Here is a 15369-nt window from a genome sequence, read left to right as displayed (position 1 = left end):
CACAAAGACACAGACACAAACACACACACAGACAGACACACAGACACATACACACACAGACACACAGAGACAAATGGACACACACAAACATACACACATACACACGTACACACACGTACACATATACAGACACACACATACACACACACAGAGACACACACACACACTTACAGAAACACAGACACGCACACAAACTTACAGGCACACAGACAGACACACACACACGTACACACACAGACGCACACAAAGACACAGACACAAACACACAGACACACAGACACATACACACACACACACAGAGACAAATGGACACACACAAACGTACACACATACAGACACACATACACATGTACACACATGTACACATATACAGACACACACACACATACACACACACAGAGAGACACACACACACACTTACAGAAACACAGACACAGACACGCACACAAACTTACAGGCACACAGACAGACACACACACATGTACACACACAGGCACACACAAAGACACAGACACAAACACACAGACAGACAGACACACAGACACATACACACAGACAAATGGACACACACAAACAAACACCCACACACAGACAGACACAGAGAACCACACGGACAGACACGGACAGACACAGACACACACCCATACACACACCCATACACACACATACAGACACACAGACACAGATACACACACCCAGACAGACAAACACACAGAGAGACACACACACACATGTACACACATGTACACACACAGAGACACACACAGAGACACACACACAGAGACACATAGACACACAGAAACACAGACACAGACACGCACACACACAAACTTACAGACACACACACACACACAGACACACACAGACAAATGGACACACACACACACAGACACAGACACACAAACAGACAGACACAGACAGACAGACACAGACACAGACAGACACGTACACACATGTACACACACATACACACACATACACACACACACGTACACACACAGACACAGACTCACATGCACAGAGACGCACACACACATACACACAGAGACAAAAGGACACACACAGATACACACACAGACACAGACATGCACAGACAGACACAGACACACACCCACACACACACATACAGACACACACATAGACACAGACACACAGACAGACACACACACAGAGACACACAGCGAAACACACACAGACACACAGAGACAGAGACAGATAGACACACACATACACAGACACTCACACGCACATACACAGACACACAAACAGACAGACACAGACAGACACGTATACACACGTACACAGACACACACGTACACACACATAAACACACATGTACACACACATGTACACACACACACATACACACACAGACAGACACATACACACACGGACAGACACACAAACAGACAGACACAGACAGACAGACACAGACAAACACGTACACACACATACACACACGTACACATACACACATGTACATACACACGTACACACACAGACAGACACAGACTCACATGCACAGAGACATACACACACAGACAAAAGGACACACACACATACACACACAGACACACACCATACACACACCCACACACATACATACAGACACACACATAGACACAGACGCACAAACAGACACACACACAGAGACACAGAGAGAAAAACACACAGACACACACACAGACACACAAACAGACAGACACAAATAGACACACACACAAACACAGACACACTCATACACACACGTACACAGACACACAAGTACACAGACACACAAGTACACATACGTACGTACACACACGTACACACATGTAAACACACACACACAAACGTACAGACACAGACACACTAACACACACGTACACATGCATGTACACATACGTACACATATACAGACACACACACAGAGAGACACACACACTCACAGAAACACAAGACACAGACACGCACACACACAAACTTACAGACACACAGACAGACACACACACGTGCATACACACAGAGACACACAGAGACACACAGAGAGACACAGACGCACACAGAGATACACAAAGACACAGACATATACACACAGAGACCTATGGACACACACAAACATACACACCCACACACAGACAGACACAGACACAGACACACACACAGAAACACACAGACACGCACATTCACACACCCATGCACACACACCCATGCACACACACCCATGCACACACACCCATGCACACACATACAGACACACAGATAGACACAGACAGACACACACAGAGACACACGTACACACATGTACACACAGACACACGTACACACACACGTACACACATGTACACACACGTACACATATACAGACACACACACACACACACACTTACAGGAACACAGACACAGACACGCACACACACAAACTTACAGACACACACACGTACACACACGTACACACGCACGTACACACACAGACAGACACAGACGCACACGCACACAGATGCACACAGACACACACAGACATACACAAAGACACAGACACACACCATACACACACCCACATACAGACACACACATAGAAACAGACGCACACACAGAGACACAGACAAACACAGACACTCAACGTACATACATACAGACACATACACACACAGACAGACACACATAGACACACAAACAGACAGACACAGACAGACACGTACACACACGTACACACACGTACACAGACACACATGTACAAACACATACAGACACACACGTACGTACACACACGTACACACATGTACACACAGACACACACAAACGTACACACATACAATCACACAGACAGACACACTGAAAGAAACACAGACACAGACACGCACACAAACAAACTTAAGACACACAGACAGACACACACACGTACACACACATGTACACACACGTAGACACACAGACAGACACAGATGCACGCGCACACAGACGCACACAGACATACACAAAGACACAGACACACACACACGCAGACAGACATAAAGACACAGACACACACAGACACACAGAGACAAATGGACACACACAAACATACACACCACACGCAAACAGACACACAGACACAGACACACACACAGAAACACACAGACAGACACAGACACGCACACACACCCATGCACACACATACACACATACGTACACACACAGACAAATGTACACACACACACAGACACACACACTTACAGAAACACAGACACAGACATGCACACACACACACACACACAGACACATACAGACACACGTATACACACATGCACAGACACACAGAGACACAGACTCACATGCACAGAGACGCACACAGACACACACAGACATACAAAGACACACAGACACACACAGACAAATGTACACACACACAGTCACACACACACAGATACAGACACGCACAGATAGACACAGACACACACCATACACACACACACAGACACACACAGACAAATGGACACACACACACATACACACAGAGACACACAGAGAAACACACACAGACAGAGACAGACAGACAGACACAGACACACAATGTACACACATACAGACACATACAGACACATACACAGACAGACAGACAGACACACACATAGACACAGACGCACAAACAGACACACACAGAGAGACACACACAGACACAGACACACATGTACACACATGTGCACACAGACACAAGCACACAGACACAGGCACAGACCCAGACACACAGACACAGAGACACACAGAGAGACAGACATAGACACAGACACACAGACACAGACACACACACACACAGAGACAGACAGACACACACAGACACAGACAGACACACGTACACACACGTACACACACGTACACACATATACACAGACACAGACACAGACAGACACACATACAGACACATACACAGACACACACACACACACACAGACAGACACAGACAGACATAGACACAGACACACACACAGACACACACAGAGACAGACAGACAGACAGACACACACACACACACAATGTACACACATACAGATACATACAGACAGACACACACACAAAGACACAGACACACAGACAGACACACACAGACACACACATACACACATGTACACACGTACACACATACAGACACACGTACACACACGTACACACATACACACATATGCGCACACGTACGCACATGTACACACACAGACACACACACACACAGGCTCCCTGTTCCCAAAGGGCTCACGATCTAAAAAAGAAATGCAAGATCGGCACCAGCAACTGCCACGGGATGGATGCTGTCCCGGGGATGGATAGGGCCAGTTGCAATTCCCCGTGCGCTTTCCAGACTAGCAGCTCAGCAGCAGCAAAATGCCTCCGTTCGGGCAAGTCGCATGCGGAACGTAAACAGCAGGGGGAGCCGTCTCGCAGCAACTAACAACCCAAAAAGACAGCAACTTTTTCATGCTCGATACACGACGTCCTTGCTCTATATCGCAGCGATTAAATTTGAGACAAGGCATTGGCAATGTGAACGGCACCCTGCTGTCTGAGTAGGGACTGCGGTGTCACGACGCAGGAAGTGTGACCCCATTGTAGGGTCTAGTCTGGAAAGCGCCCTGCTAAATAAAGAGAAACACCACTTTTAAAAGGTGCCTCTTTTGTTCAGTTAGCAGGGTTAGGGACAGAAGGCACTGCCTTGCAATGGTTCTGCTCCTGTCTCAGTTAGATGTAACATCTAAACTCCGTGCTTGGTGCCAGTTGCTCTTTGAAACGAGAGCTGTTAGAATGGAGTCCTGAGAGAGCCCTGAGAGAGCATGTTACCAATGCTTTTTAACATCAACATGAAACCGCTGGGCGAGGTCATCAGGATATGTGTTATCAGTGTGCTGATGACACCCAAATCTCTCTCTCCGGGTCATCATTATTAGCAAATGACATTATCTCCCCAACTGTGGGATCTTAACTGAGCAGATATTTAAAAACTTGTGAGCATGTGCATGGATGCTGCTGCCTGCCTACAGGCAGTAATGGCTGGATGAGGGATACTAAATTGAAACTGAATCCATGCTAGACAGAGGAGTAGTAATGTGAGGGGGATGTAATTTTGGAGGATTGGATAGAAATAGAATCTCCTGTTCTAGATGGGTTTACAGAAAAGATGGGGGACTTTCTGGTCCCCCAGAAAGAACAGGTATGCAGTTTGGGCACTCTTGGATCCTGGTCTCACCCTGGTGTCTTAGGCTAAGGCTATGGCCAAGAGCACTTTTCATCAGCTCCACTTCCACTCACTCCTTGAGAAGAGAATGCCCTCAAAACAGCGGTGCATATATATTGATATTTGAGGCTTAAGACATTAGCAGGCTTTACAAGGGCCTGAAAGGCACATGTTTTTTAGTCTGGCTTTCAGTGATTTTTTTAAAAAGGTTTTTAATTTTTAATGGTTTTAACGGGTTATTTATTTTATTTATTTTTATTCATGTGAACCACCTAGAGACATCTGGGTTAGGCGGTATCAAAATCAATAAATCAATCAAAAAATTGAATACAATGGGTCCCTATTTAGCCCAACATAGCATCTCTCCAGTGGCGGTTGCTGGTGCTTTCCTTATATCTGCATCTTTAAAAAAAAAAAAAAGATTGTTGAGTCCTCTTGGGACAGGGAACCATTTTCTCATACCTTTTGCTGGGTAAACTGATTTGAGAACTATTTTGCTGGAAAGCAGTATACTAATACTAATACTAATACTAATAATAATGGCTGGTAAGCAGACTAATGAAGCACCAACATTAGTGTTGCCTGTAGTGTAGACTACAGCAATGTGTGTGCTCCCTTGGTGGCAGGGAGAGAACAATTTCCACGCATCTTCACCATCCCTGGAATCACTCCCTGAGACCTGGAAGTAGGTCCCTATGGGTCACAGCTTTCAGGGACCTGCTTCCAGGTTGCAGGGAGCATTTTCAGGGGTGGGGGCAATCTGAGAAAATTGTGTCGTCCCCCCACCCCATCATGCTCTGCTAGTCTGCAGCACCAGCACTTCATGAGAAACACTGGTGCTTTATTCGTCTGCATATTACTTTAGCTAGTAGTAGTAGTGTTACCCGTGAATCTAAGCATTTCATATTGATCTATATGTATTGATCCTAGGGTATATAGTTAATGGAGAACTGAGCTCTTGCTACACCATTTGGATGGTAGCTGAAGAGAGCAAGAGTTCCCTCCATCTTGTATTCCTGAATGTATGTCAGTGGGAAAGAATCTGCTTAGTATGCTTTGGTTCTCATACTCTGTGCCTTGCAGACCTTGTAACTTGCAACATAGTATGTATTCTCTATGCCTTGCTTTGTTCTGGCCTACTGGTCAGGAGAGGTGATGATGCTGGTATCTGAACTGCCTCCTCGAAAGCTGCATAAGCACTCCTTTAACAATGGTAGTATTGTAAGCCTGTTGGCCTAAGATGGAGTTGTACTGCCGGACTACCTGGCTGGCTTGTTGTGAATGATGATGTATTCAGATGTATCAATTGTTGTATAAAAGCTTTGGACGGACACCATCTTGGGTCCGTCTTGTCTTTGGGAACTATCCCCTAGACGGACACTTTGTTAACTCTGCAGAATTCAATAAAGCTTCTTTGAACTATAAAGTTTTCTCCTCCTTGGTACGTACAAAATTGGCTATCGTCTACCAAGTAGATAGGAACCTGTGGGTTAACAGTAGTAGGAATAATAATAATAAATAATAATAATAACTTACTTCTAAATACAACATGCATAGGATTGTGCTGCTTGCCATATAGAATTCAAATTCCAAGAAAACTCTATTATTAATGGAGAGTGCAGGGAAAGGAAGTAAGTAGAGAAAATCATAACAGAGTACACTATATTTAAGATTTTGCAACTTCTCACCCAGAAGGTTAAGATCAATTATATGCTTTGGTTAAATTGCACATATTAAAAACTGATGAATATATTCAAGTTTCCATAATATGTTTTTATCATATATATTATTTCTCCTGTTATCACATACCAGCTTTATTTTAAACCTATATCCGGTAGCTTTATTTCTTCTCTATTTAATCTTCAGGCAACACCCTCCAGAAGGAGCTGCAGAGCAAGCAACTAGCTGTTATCAGACTTTTTGGAAGGAAAGCAAAGCCTCATCTCTGCAGGCAATGGCAAATTAACCCCTTTGGGGGGATCCTGCTTCCATCTCGCCTGCAGAACTTTTCAAGCTTCTGGGAGGAACTGTTCCCTAGACCCCTCCTCCGCTTGGGAATCATTCCAAGTAGGCGAGACTTGTGTCCTGAAATGAATGGCTGGAGTCTGGAATGAATAGGGAGTCAACATCCCTATTGCCATGGAGATGCAAACTCCACAGGCGTGTCAGACCGAGATAGACAAAGAATAATGCCTGGTAAGGAATCATTTTGCAGCTCTTCTATTAACTTTTAAAAAAAAATCCACTTCAAATATTTATTTTCTCTCACGCAGGTGAGATCCTTTCTTCATCTTGCCCCTTCAAAGCGCATCACCTCTTGAGGAACTGAGCCCCTGAGAAGTATTTTGGGTGGGATCTGTACCCCCTTGGTGTGTGGGAGTACATCGCCATAAGAAAGTTTTTTAAAGTATTTTTAAGGAAGGTTAGTTGATTCATATTAATCTGTCTTTTTGTTTGGCACTGAAGGATTAATCCACATATACTTGTAGCTCTTTTGATTAATGAAGATGCAGAGTATACTTTGAGCTGGGTGCCACTGGAGGCAACAATGTCCCCTTTCCATTATGAATGCTGTTAATCGCATATTGGTTTAACCAGAATGTATACTGTGAAAATACTGGGGTTTTTTTTAGCAAGTGTTGGGATTATCAGAAAGGACTTGGAGGGTGGGGGAGAGGTAACTGCCATATGGTAAATCTCCCAACCTTGAGTCCCCAGATATTTTTGGACTACATCTCCCATGGGGTAGAGGAAAGGAGCCACACCATTCAGTTCCTATCTAATGGCCAAAGGCGACTGGGGGTGGCTAAGGACGAAGGGAGTTGTCCAACGATCAAGGCCAGCCCTAGGATAAACAGTCCTCTGGGTTAGGAATGCCTTTGGTGTGCACACATACACACATGCATGGAAGACAGACAGACAGACAGCCCGCTACTGGTTTGCACAATACCCTTCCAGTCTACATAACTGAAACATTGGGACTTACCTGATAAGTTCATTCTCTGCAGTCGAACACAGTGTATCCGTGAATGGGTTATGAGCCTCCTACTTGCTCCAAAGACAGAGCCAATCAGCTTTTAGCTTTCAACGTCCTCATATAGAGGGAAGCGCTCATAAGAATATAAGATAGGCCCAAGGCCAATCTAGTCCAGCACCCTGTTTCACACAAAGGCCCACCAGATGCCTCTGGGAAGCCCACAGGCAAGAGCTGAGAGCATGCCCTCTCTCCTGCTGTTGCTCCCCTGCAACTGGTATTTAGAGGCATCTTGCCTCTTAGGCCTATAGCCCTAAGACTCGTATCCACTGATAGACTTGTCCTCCATGAATTTATCTAAGGCCCTGTTAAAGCCATCCAGGTAGGTGGCTGTCACCACATCTTGTGGCAGAGAATTCCATAGGTTAATTATGTGTTGCATGAAAAAGTACTTCCTTTTGTTGGCCCTCACCCATACCCCCAGGCACAGAGATCTGATAGCTAATAGTGCCAATAGGAAAAACAACATAACTGAAAGGGAAAACATGCAAAAACCTGGGGAAAGTGTCCCAAGATATATGTTAACATTCCAGGGGGATCTGGAATGACAAAACTCGAGAGAGAAAAAAAAACTAAGAATGTCTTCTGGCCAGAACGAGAAGACTATATGGGTGGGTCGGATACACTCCGTTCCACTGCAGAGAATGAACTTATCAGGCAAGTCCCAACATTTTATTCTACAGCAGTGAAGGAGTGTGTCCATGAACGGGATATTAAAAAGCTAGCTATAGCCCGGGGAGGGGGTCACCTCAACCCTGAATAGGTCTGCATCTCTTTTTGAAGGACTCCTTTTCAAAATGAACTATCTGATGGTGTCAAAGTATTTGACTTCTAAGGGGAAATAATTGATAAGACAATCATGTTGCCATGTGGTGGACCAGAAGACTTGGTAGAAGGAGCTGCAGAACAGGCAGAATGGGTTATCAGAATGGATTATCATCTTCAACAGAACCGCCATGCCCAAACTCCGATACATCTGAATTGTGCATGCAGCTACCCAGCAAGGCAGAATGGAAGATTTTGATCATTCTCTTTCAACCAGCGTGTGATTTTGCATAAGTCGTTTTTGGACCAAAGAACCCAAGCATGATCCTCTAAGTATGATGAAAACAGAGTTTACCTGCAGTAAGTGTGGAGCCTATGCTAGCATGAGAAATGTAGATGCATTTCTGTGGATCTGTCTTGGACCTTTAAACAAGGAAAATGGAACGCCTACCTTTCTTGGGAAGGTACCTGTTCAAACTTCTGAAATCCAAGGAGATTACTAGAGATGTGAGTCTAGAACCTGCACTTTCAAGAAAGAACAAATATGGTTCAGTGAGACACATTAGTCTTAGACAAAAACTCTAAATGGCTTGTATTGTCCAGATGAATGAGAGAAAGCTCCCCAGCTGGGAAAACTATGAAGCCTCCACTATTTCTGGAGACTCTTGGCCTTCGTTAGACGCAGCAGAGTCTGAATAAGCAGCAGGGTCAAACTGATGTTTAGAAAGGGTGTAAGGATCAACTGAAGAAGCATGGAACTTACTGAATACAGAGTTCATCAGGTACACACTGAGGTGGTTCCCACGATCAGTGGGAGCCGCCTGGAGAGGGTTTGCGGGGAGAGCGGGCTAAGCCCCGAGCCAAGAAGCGGCTTTTCGCCTCCCCTCCGGGGGTCTCCTCGTGAGTTGCTGCAGTGTGGAGCCATGCCACAGCAATTCATGATCAGAAAAACTGGGTTTCAGTGCTGGGCTACTTAAGTGGGTGACCCACCTAAGAACCACCAGGCTCGCAGGCTCGAGCCTGGTGGTTCTCACGATGGGAGGATTTTCTCCCATTGTGTGAATAGCCTCACTATGTTAACCTGAATGCACAAATCAAGCCCAATTACAGAACCTGTTGCAGAGGCCAACCTGACATAAATCACACAAAGGGTTTAACTCTTGTGCAGAACACATCCACAGGAGCTCCTGAGAGCAAAGGACTGGAACCCTGATAGTGCAGTGGGGAAATGACTTGATTAGCAAGTCAGAGGCTGCCGGTTCAAATCTCCCCTGCAAGCCTGTTTTTCAGAGCGAGACAGGACCAAAAATGGGGACATGGGTGAGATCCTCCCTCTATATGAGGGCACTGAAAGCTGATCCACTGGCCCTGTCTTTGGAGCAAGGAGGAGGAGGAGGAGGAGGAGGAGGAGGAGGAGGAGGAGTGTAACCCCAATCACAGATACATTCCTTCACTGCTGGAGAATAAAAGAGGTACATGCTGAGAGCGTGCCCATCCTGAGGTCTTTCACAGATGTCTTACTGGCGTGTCCCTTTGCTGCACTGGGGGCGGAGGGAGGATCTGGTTTGTCTGAATCACACTCTGCACACAACTGCATTTGTTCACGTTCATCCCTGGTTCCTCTGACCTGCTTCTCCTTACCTATCAGAGCCAGCGTGGTGTAGTGGTTGGAGTGCCGGACTAGAACCGGGGAGACTCGAGAGTTCAAATCCCCATACTTCCATGAGACTCGCTGACTGACTCTGGGCCAGTCACTTCTCTCTCAGCCTAACCTACTTCACAGGGTTGTTGTGAGGAGAAACCTAAGTATGTTGTACACCACTCTGGGCTTCCTGGAGGAAGAGCGGGATATAAAATGTAATAATAATAAATAATAATAATATCCATATTCTTCACAGTCAAAATTTAGACTGTAGTTTCTAAAGACAGTCACTGGTCTTCTGCTTATGTTATTCCATCAAGTGCCATGTATATTGAGGGATCTATATATATATAATATAATAATCTCAACAAGGTGTTATACCTTTGACTTGTCTACAGTCCTTTCCAGTTGAATTAAACCTCACCGTTGGAATACAAGAATGGAAAATTTGGAAAGGAAAGAAGAAAATAGCCATTACTCATCTGTAAAAGATTCTGTCCAGTTGGCCATATCTCATCCCAATAAGTGAGCCGTTCAGCTGCCACAGATGCCAGTCAAAGATGCCCAGGATATATTATTGAGTATTACTGATACAGTTCCATCAATGTAGATGGTACTTTCCAGCAAAGGTTCTTAATCTGGGGGTCTATAGAAGCTCTAGGAGTCCACGGGGTAGGTCCAGAAGGTCTGTGGAAAATTACAGTAAATATATAAAGGTAACTTCCCCCAAACATCCTTTATAATCAAATACGGCATGGCCTTTATTTTTCTTGAATTGTAATTAAACCTTCACTGCTGACAAGACACACCAGAGTGTAATGGGCTCTATTGTTCCCCGCAATGCATTTGAAAAGGGCTCAGAGTTTTTTTTACACACATTCTTTGCTATGTGTGCTGAACTCAATTTGCTTCCTAGTGAGCCAGAATAAAGTTCTTGAAAATAATGATCCTGAGTACTCCCGCACCCCACTCTAATTTTTACTGGAGCCTTATGAAAATATATTTTACCAATGGGGTGGGGGTTTATGAATAATACTTAAGGATCACGGTGGGGGAGGTCCATTGGCATGGAAAAAAGGCTGCTTTAGAGTATGTCAGTTGCTATATTGGATTGACAGCCCAGTCCTATGCAGTTAGGTAACGTGTGCTGTCAAGTCAATTTCGACTCCTGGTACTCACAGAGCCTATACAGGAAGGGTTTGCCATTGCCTCCTTCCACACAGTATGAGATGATGCCTTTCAGCATCTTCCTATATCGCTGCTGCCCAATATAGGTGTTTCCCATAGTCTGGGAAACATACCAGTGGGGATTCGAACCGGCAACCTTCTGCTTGTTAGTCAAGCATTTCCCCGCTGTGCCATTAGGTATTCTTAAATCCACAGACTTTACCATAAATGTATTTAGACACATACAATCTACTGTGAATAAGAAGTTAAGTAGGATGGAGCTGAGTTTGGATCAGCTCCAGCATGACCTTCCATGGGCATCCTCCTCCCTGAGTAGGCTCACCTCATCTCACCTCACCTTACCTTGAGTGGGTGGCAGATGCTAGCAAGAGCCCTGCTGCACATGGCAACAGTGACCAAGGGCATTCATTACAGTTGCCCAGTGGTGTCACAATGGGCAGTGATGCTGTGCCCAACCCGTCAGTGGGTGAGAAGCCATTTCCCCCTCTTTTCCTTGCTTCCCCCCTCTTCACTCCCCCTCCCCTTCCCTTGCTTTCTCAATGTTGAAAAGAGAGTGGAGAGAGGAAGAACGGAAGAGGTAACGGCACACAATCCAGCATCCACCAGCAAAGAAAGGGGAGGGGGTCCACCCAGCCAGCATGTGCCAGTTGCTAGGTGGGCCAAATCCTTTCTGGGGGAGCCCAAGCAGAGGGCAGTTGTCAATGGTAGGTCTCCCAGAGTGCCGGGCCTTCTACAGTGGCCTATCCTGCCATGCCAGCCCTGAGTGGAGCCAAGAGCCATTTTGAATTGAAGGAGGTATAAATCTTTTGGTAAGTGCAATTAGATAGGTAAGAGGCAGTGTGAAAAATTAGTAATGGCCTTCCCCTGAAATACAACACTTTATCAGGCATGAAATGCTACCAAGAATTTACCTAAACTAAGAACTAGCTGGATAAGCATTCATTCCATGTTACTGCTACTGCTGCTATGAATATTTATATACCACTTTTCAACAAAAGTCCCCAAAGCAGTTTACATAGAGTAATAAAAATATAAATAAATAAAATAATAATGTTATGTCTTTCTTCTTTGCTAGACTGACATATTGCAACAGTTCACTGTCAAGTGCAAATCTGTGTTTCACCTCTACTGTGCAAGAGGAACCTGAGTGTCGAGAGTCACTGGCAATATGGGCTAGTTCTAGAACGTCTGAGCTGCTTGGGCTGTGAGATCACAGCATTCTTGGGACGTTTCTACCAACTGTCATTTGGGCAACTGGAACAGCTGCCAAGCAGTTCAGAATTGCTGACTGTGACCTGAGAGAAAGTGCTAGAGAGTCTGATTAGGAGAAAGCAGTTCCTTGACATGCCTCAGGATAAGAAGAATCCAGGAATGGCTTTCCCCCACAAAATCCCAAATGAGGCAGCAGAAGACCTAGAATGGGACATGGGAGATCCCTTTGCAGCCTTGGAGAAACTCCAAGGCCTCTCTGGTGGGGAGAAGGGCGAGAAGGCGATGCTACGTGCGCGCCTCCATGAGCAATCTCAGCTCATCTGTATCTTGAAGAAGCGGGCTGATGAGCACCTGTTACGATGCAAGGCTCTAGAGCAGGTCAACACGGATCTGGAGGAGATGAGGATGGCGGATACCCTGAGGCTGGAGAGCCAGACACGGCGCGTCCAGCAGCTGGAAGAACGCTTTATGGACTTGGCCGCCAACCACGAAGACATGATACACTTCAAAGATGAGCACAAACGGCAGAACATGCAGCTGAGAGAAGAAAACAAACGCTTGCGCCAGGAGAACCAAAGCCTCTTCAGCCAGGCTTTGAAAGAGAAAGAGTCAGAGCTGAGCCGGCTCACATCACAGTTTAAGGAACTCTCAGAGGAAATGGAGTCCTTAAGGGAAAGTTACAGACAAGATGGCCACCGTGCCCAAGAGCGAGAGAAGGAGCTTCTGGAAGCCCAGAGCCAGCAAGCCAGTGCTCATGCTGAGGAAGTCAGCTCTTTGAGAAGCCAACTGGACATCCTAGAGGAAAGACACAGTCATGTCACTGAGCAACTGGAGCAAGCAGAAAAGCAGTTAAGAGAGGCAGATGGCAGCTCCCAAACGAAGCTGGAGAAGTTGACCAAGGAAAAAGAAGAGCTGCTGAACCTGGCAATGGACAGAGGCAAAGCATTGCAGGAAAAGCAAAAAGAGATCTTGCAACTGGAGAAGAAGGCAGAAGAGATGGAAAAAGCCAAGCAGGCAGCAGAACTGCGCTTTGAGGCAGAGGCTGTAGCAGTGGATAGTAATCTCCGCGTTCGAGATCTGCAGCGGCGGCTGGTTGGGGCAGAACAAGCCTATACTGAGCTCCGGATGCATTTTGAGGCTTACAAGAAGCACAGCACTGATTTACTTACTAAAGAGAAAGAGTTAAATACCAAACTCCGCCATTTCATGGCATAATCCTTACCCCTTTCCCATCTACTAAGCTTTGCTACTATCAGGAATTAACAGCTCACACCACTTTAAAAATAATCTTCCATCGGATTATTTTGCTGTTGTAGCTACCGATTTTAATTTTATTCGGAGCTAAAAAAAAAAAAAAGCAACAACAGTTCTTACACTGTCAAAATTCGGATTTCATATCAGTAAAACTTTGCACTCGTAAAACATTAAAATAAAAAAGTTTGAAACATGTTTTTTGTGTGTGGAATATGTTTTTTTCATTCATGACAAGGAAGGTAATATATATTGTAATATATACTGAACATATCTCAACTTCTAACCAGAATTAGCCAAATTAATGAATGAGTGTGTTAGTTTTTAAGGTACCATTAGATTTTTTTGTTAATGCAAATTACTGTAACTAAAGCCTTATCCATATATTATATACAGTGTCCAATACAGTTATTCACAGGTTATGTTGAATGCAGGCACACCACTAAAGTAATAAGTAAAATTGTGCCATGGAGTCAGCAACCATAGAGCCCTGTGGTTTTTCTTTGCTAGAATACAGGAGGGGTTTACCATTGCCATCTCCCAGTATGAGATGATGCCTTTCAGCACCTTCCTATATCACTGCTGCCCAGCGACCTCTTGCTTCCTAGGCAATTTACTTCCCCGCTGCCCCATTAGGTGGTACACTGCTACAATACCTGTATTTCATTCATTTCTACCTGTAGACATTTCAGGGTGCCCATATTATTAATTTATTATTATTTATTTACACAGTCTGGTGTTATTGACTGGTTTGTTTTATCCAGACATCGAGTCCTTCCCAAGGACCTGGGATGGCTGAATTTTATTGTCAATGTTGTTGCTGTTGTTATAGATATCGTCGCAGAATATAGGCTTATCCCAGTAAAGTTGCTTTTAGTGATTTCTGTCACCCCTATGGTGTTGAGGTGCTCTTCAAGGTATTTTGGAACTGCACTTATTTATTATTATTATTATTATTTTGTTCCGCGCTGAGGAAAGGCTTGGCAGAGGACGCGGAGATGGGCCTTCTTGCGTGCTCCTCCGCCATTTCGTTTCCTCAGAGGAGCGGGCGAAAGCGCGAAGAGGCCGGGTAAAACGAAAAGAAGCTTCATGTGA

At 45.0% G+C, this 15369-nt stretch overlaps 2 protein-coding genes across 11 annotated transcripts in view; one reads left to right on the top strand and one right to left on the bottom strand.

Annotated features, from left to right (window-relative positions):
* LOC128348713 (keratin-associated protein 10-4-like) overlaps positions 1 to 5932 on the bottom strand; it is a 20989-nt gene extending 15057 nt beyond the window's left edge. For all 6 annotated transcript variants that reach the window (XM_053304303.1, XM_053304306.1, XM_053304307.1 and 3 more), the window contains exon 1: positions 1 to 5932. This exon is cut by the window's left edge and continues 6707 nt beyond it. Coding sequence is in view for 2 of the 6 variants with exons in the window: in XM_053304306.1 (XP_053160281.1) it covers positions 168 to 1604 (1437 nt within the window). In the remaining 4 variants the exon portion in view is untranslated.
* A 600-nt stretch (positions 5933 to 6532) lies between these two features.
* CCDC89 (coiled-coil domain containing 89) lies at positions 6533 to 14472 on the top strand. Of its 5 annotated transcripts, none has more exons than XM_053304311.1 (3): positions 6533 to 6623; positions 7049 to 7378; positions 12887 to 14472. In XM_053304311.1, the coding sequence occupies exon 3, from the start codon at positions 13156 to 13158 to the stop codon at positions 14236 to 14238; it is 1083 nt and encodes a 360-aa protein (XP_053160286.1). In that variant the 5' UTR covers positions 6533 to 6623; positions 7049 to 7378; positions 12887 to 13155; the 3' UTR covers positions 14239 to 14472. The 5 variants fall into 5 exon arrangements, with proteins under 5 accessions (XP_053160286.1, XP_053160287.1, XP_053160289.1 ...); XM_053304312.1 differs by lacking the exon at positions 6533 to 6623 and adding an exon at positions 6796 to 6813; XM_053304314.1 differs by lacking the exons at positions 6533 to 6623; positions 7049 to 7378 and adding an exon at positions 7585 to 7604.
* Positions 14473 to 15369: the final 897 nt, after the last annotated feature.

This window comes from Hemicordylus capensis, chromosome 3 (assembly GCF_027244095.1).
Source record: "Hemicordylus capensis ecotype Gifberg chromosome 3, rHemCap1.1.pri, whole genome shotgun sequence".
NCBI lineage: Eukaryota > Metazoa > Chordata > Lepidosauria > Squamata > Cordylidae > Hemicordylus > Hemicordylus capensis.
Note: the sequence above shows the minus strand (reverse complement) of the source record. Positions and strands in the feature narration are given on the sequence as shown.

Coding starts and splice junctions, on each gene's coding strand:
- CCDC89 (XM_053304311.1), top strand. CDS start 13,156: ATGCCTCAGGATAAGAAGAATCCAGGAATGGCTTTCCCCCACAAAATC.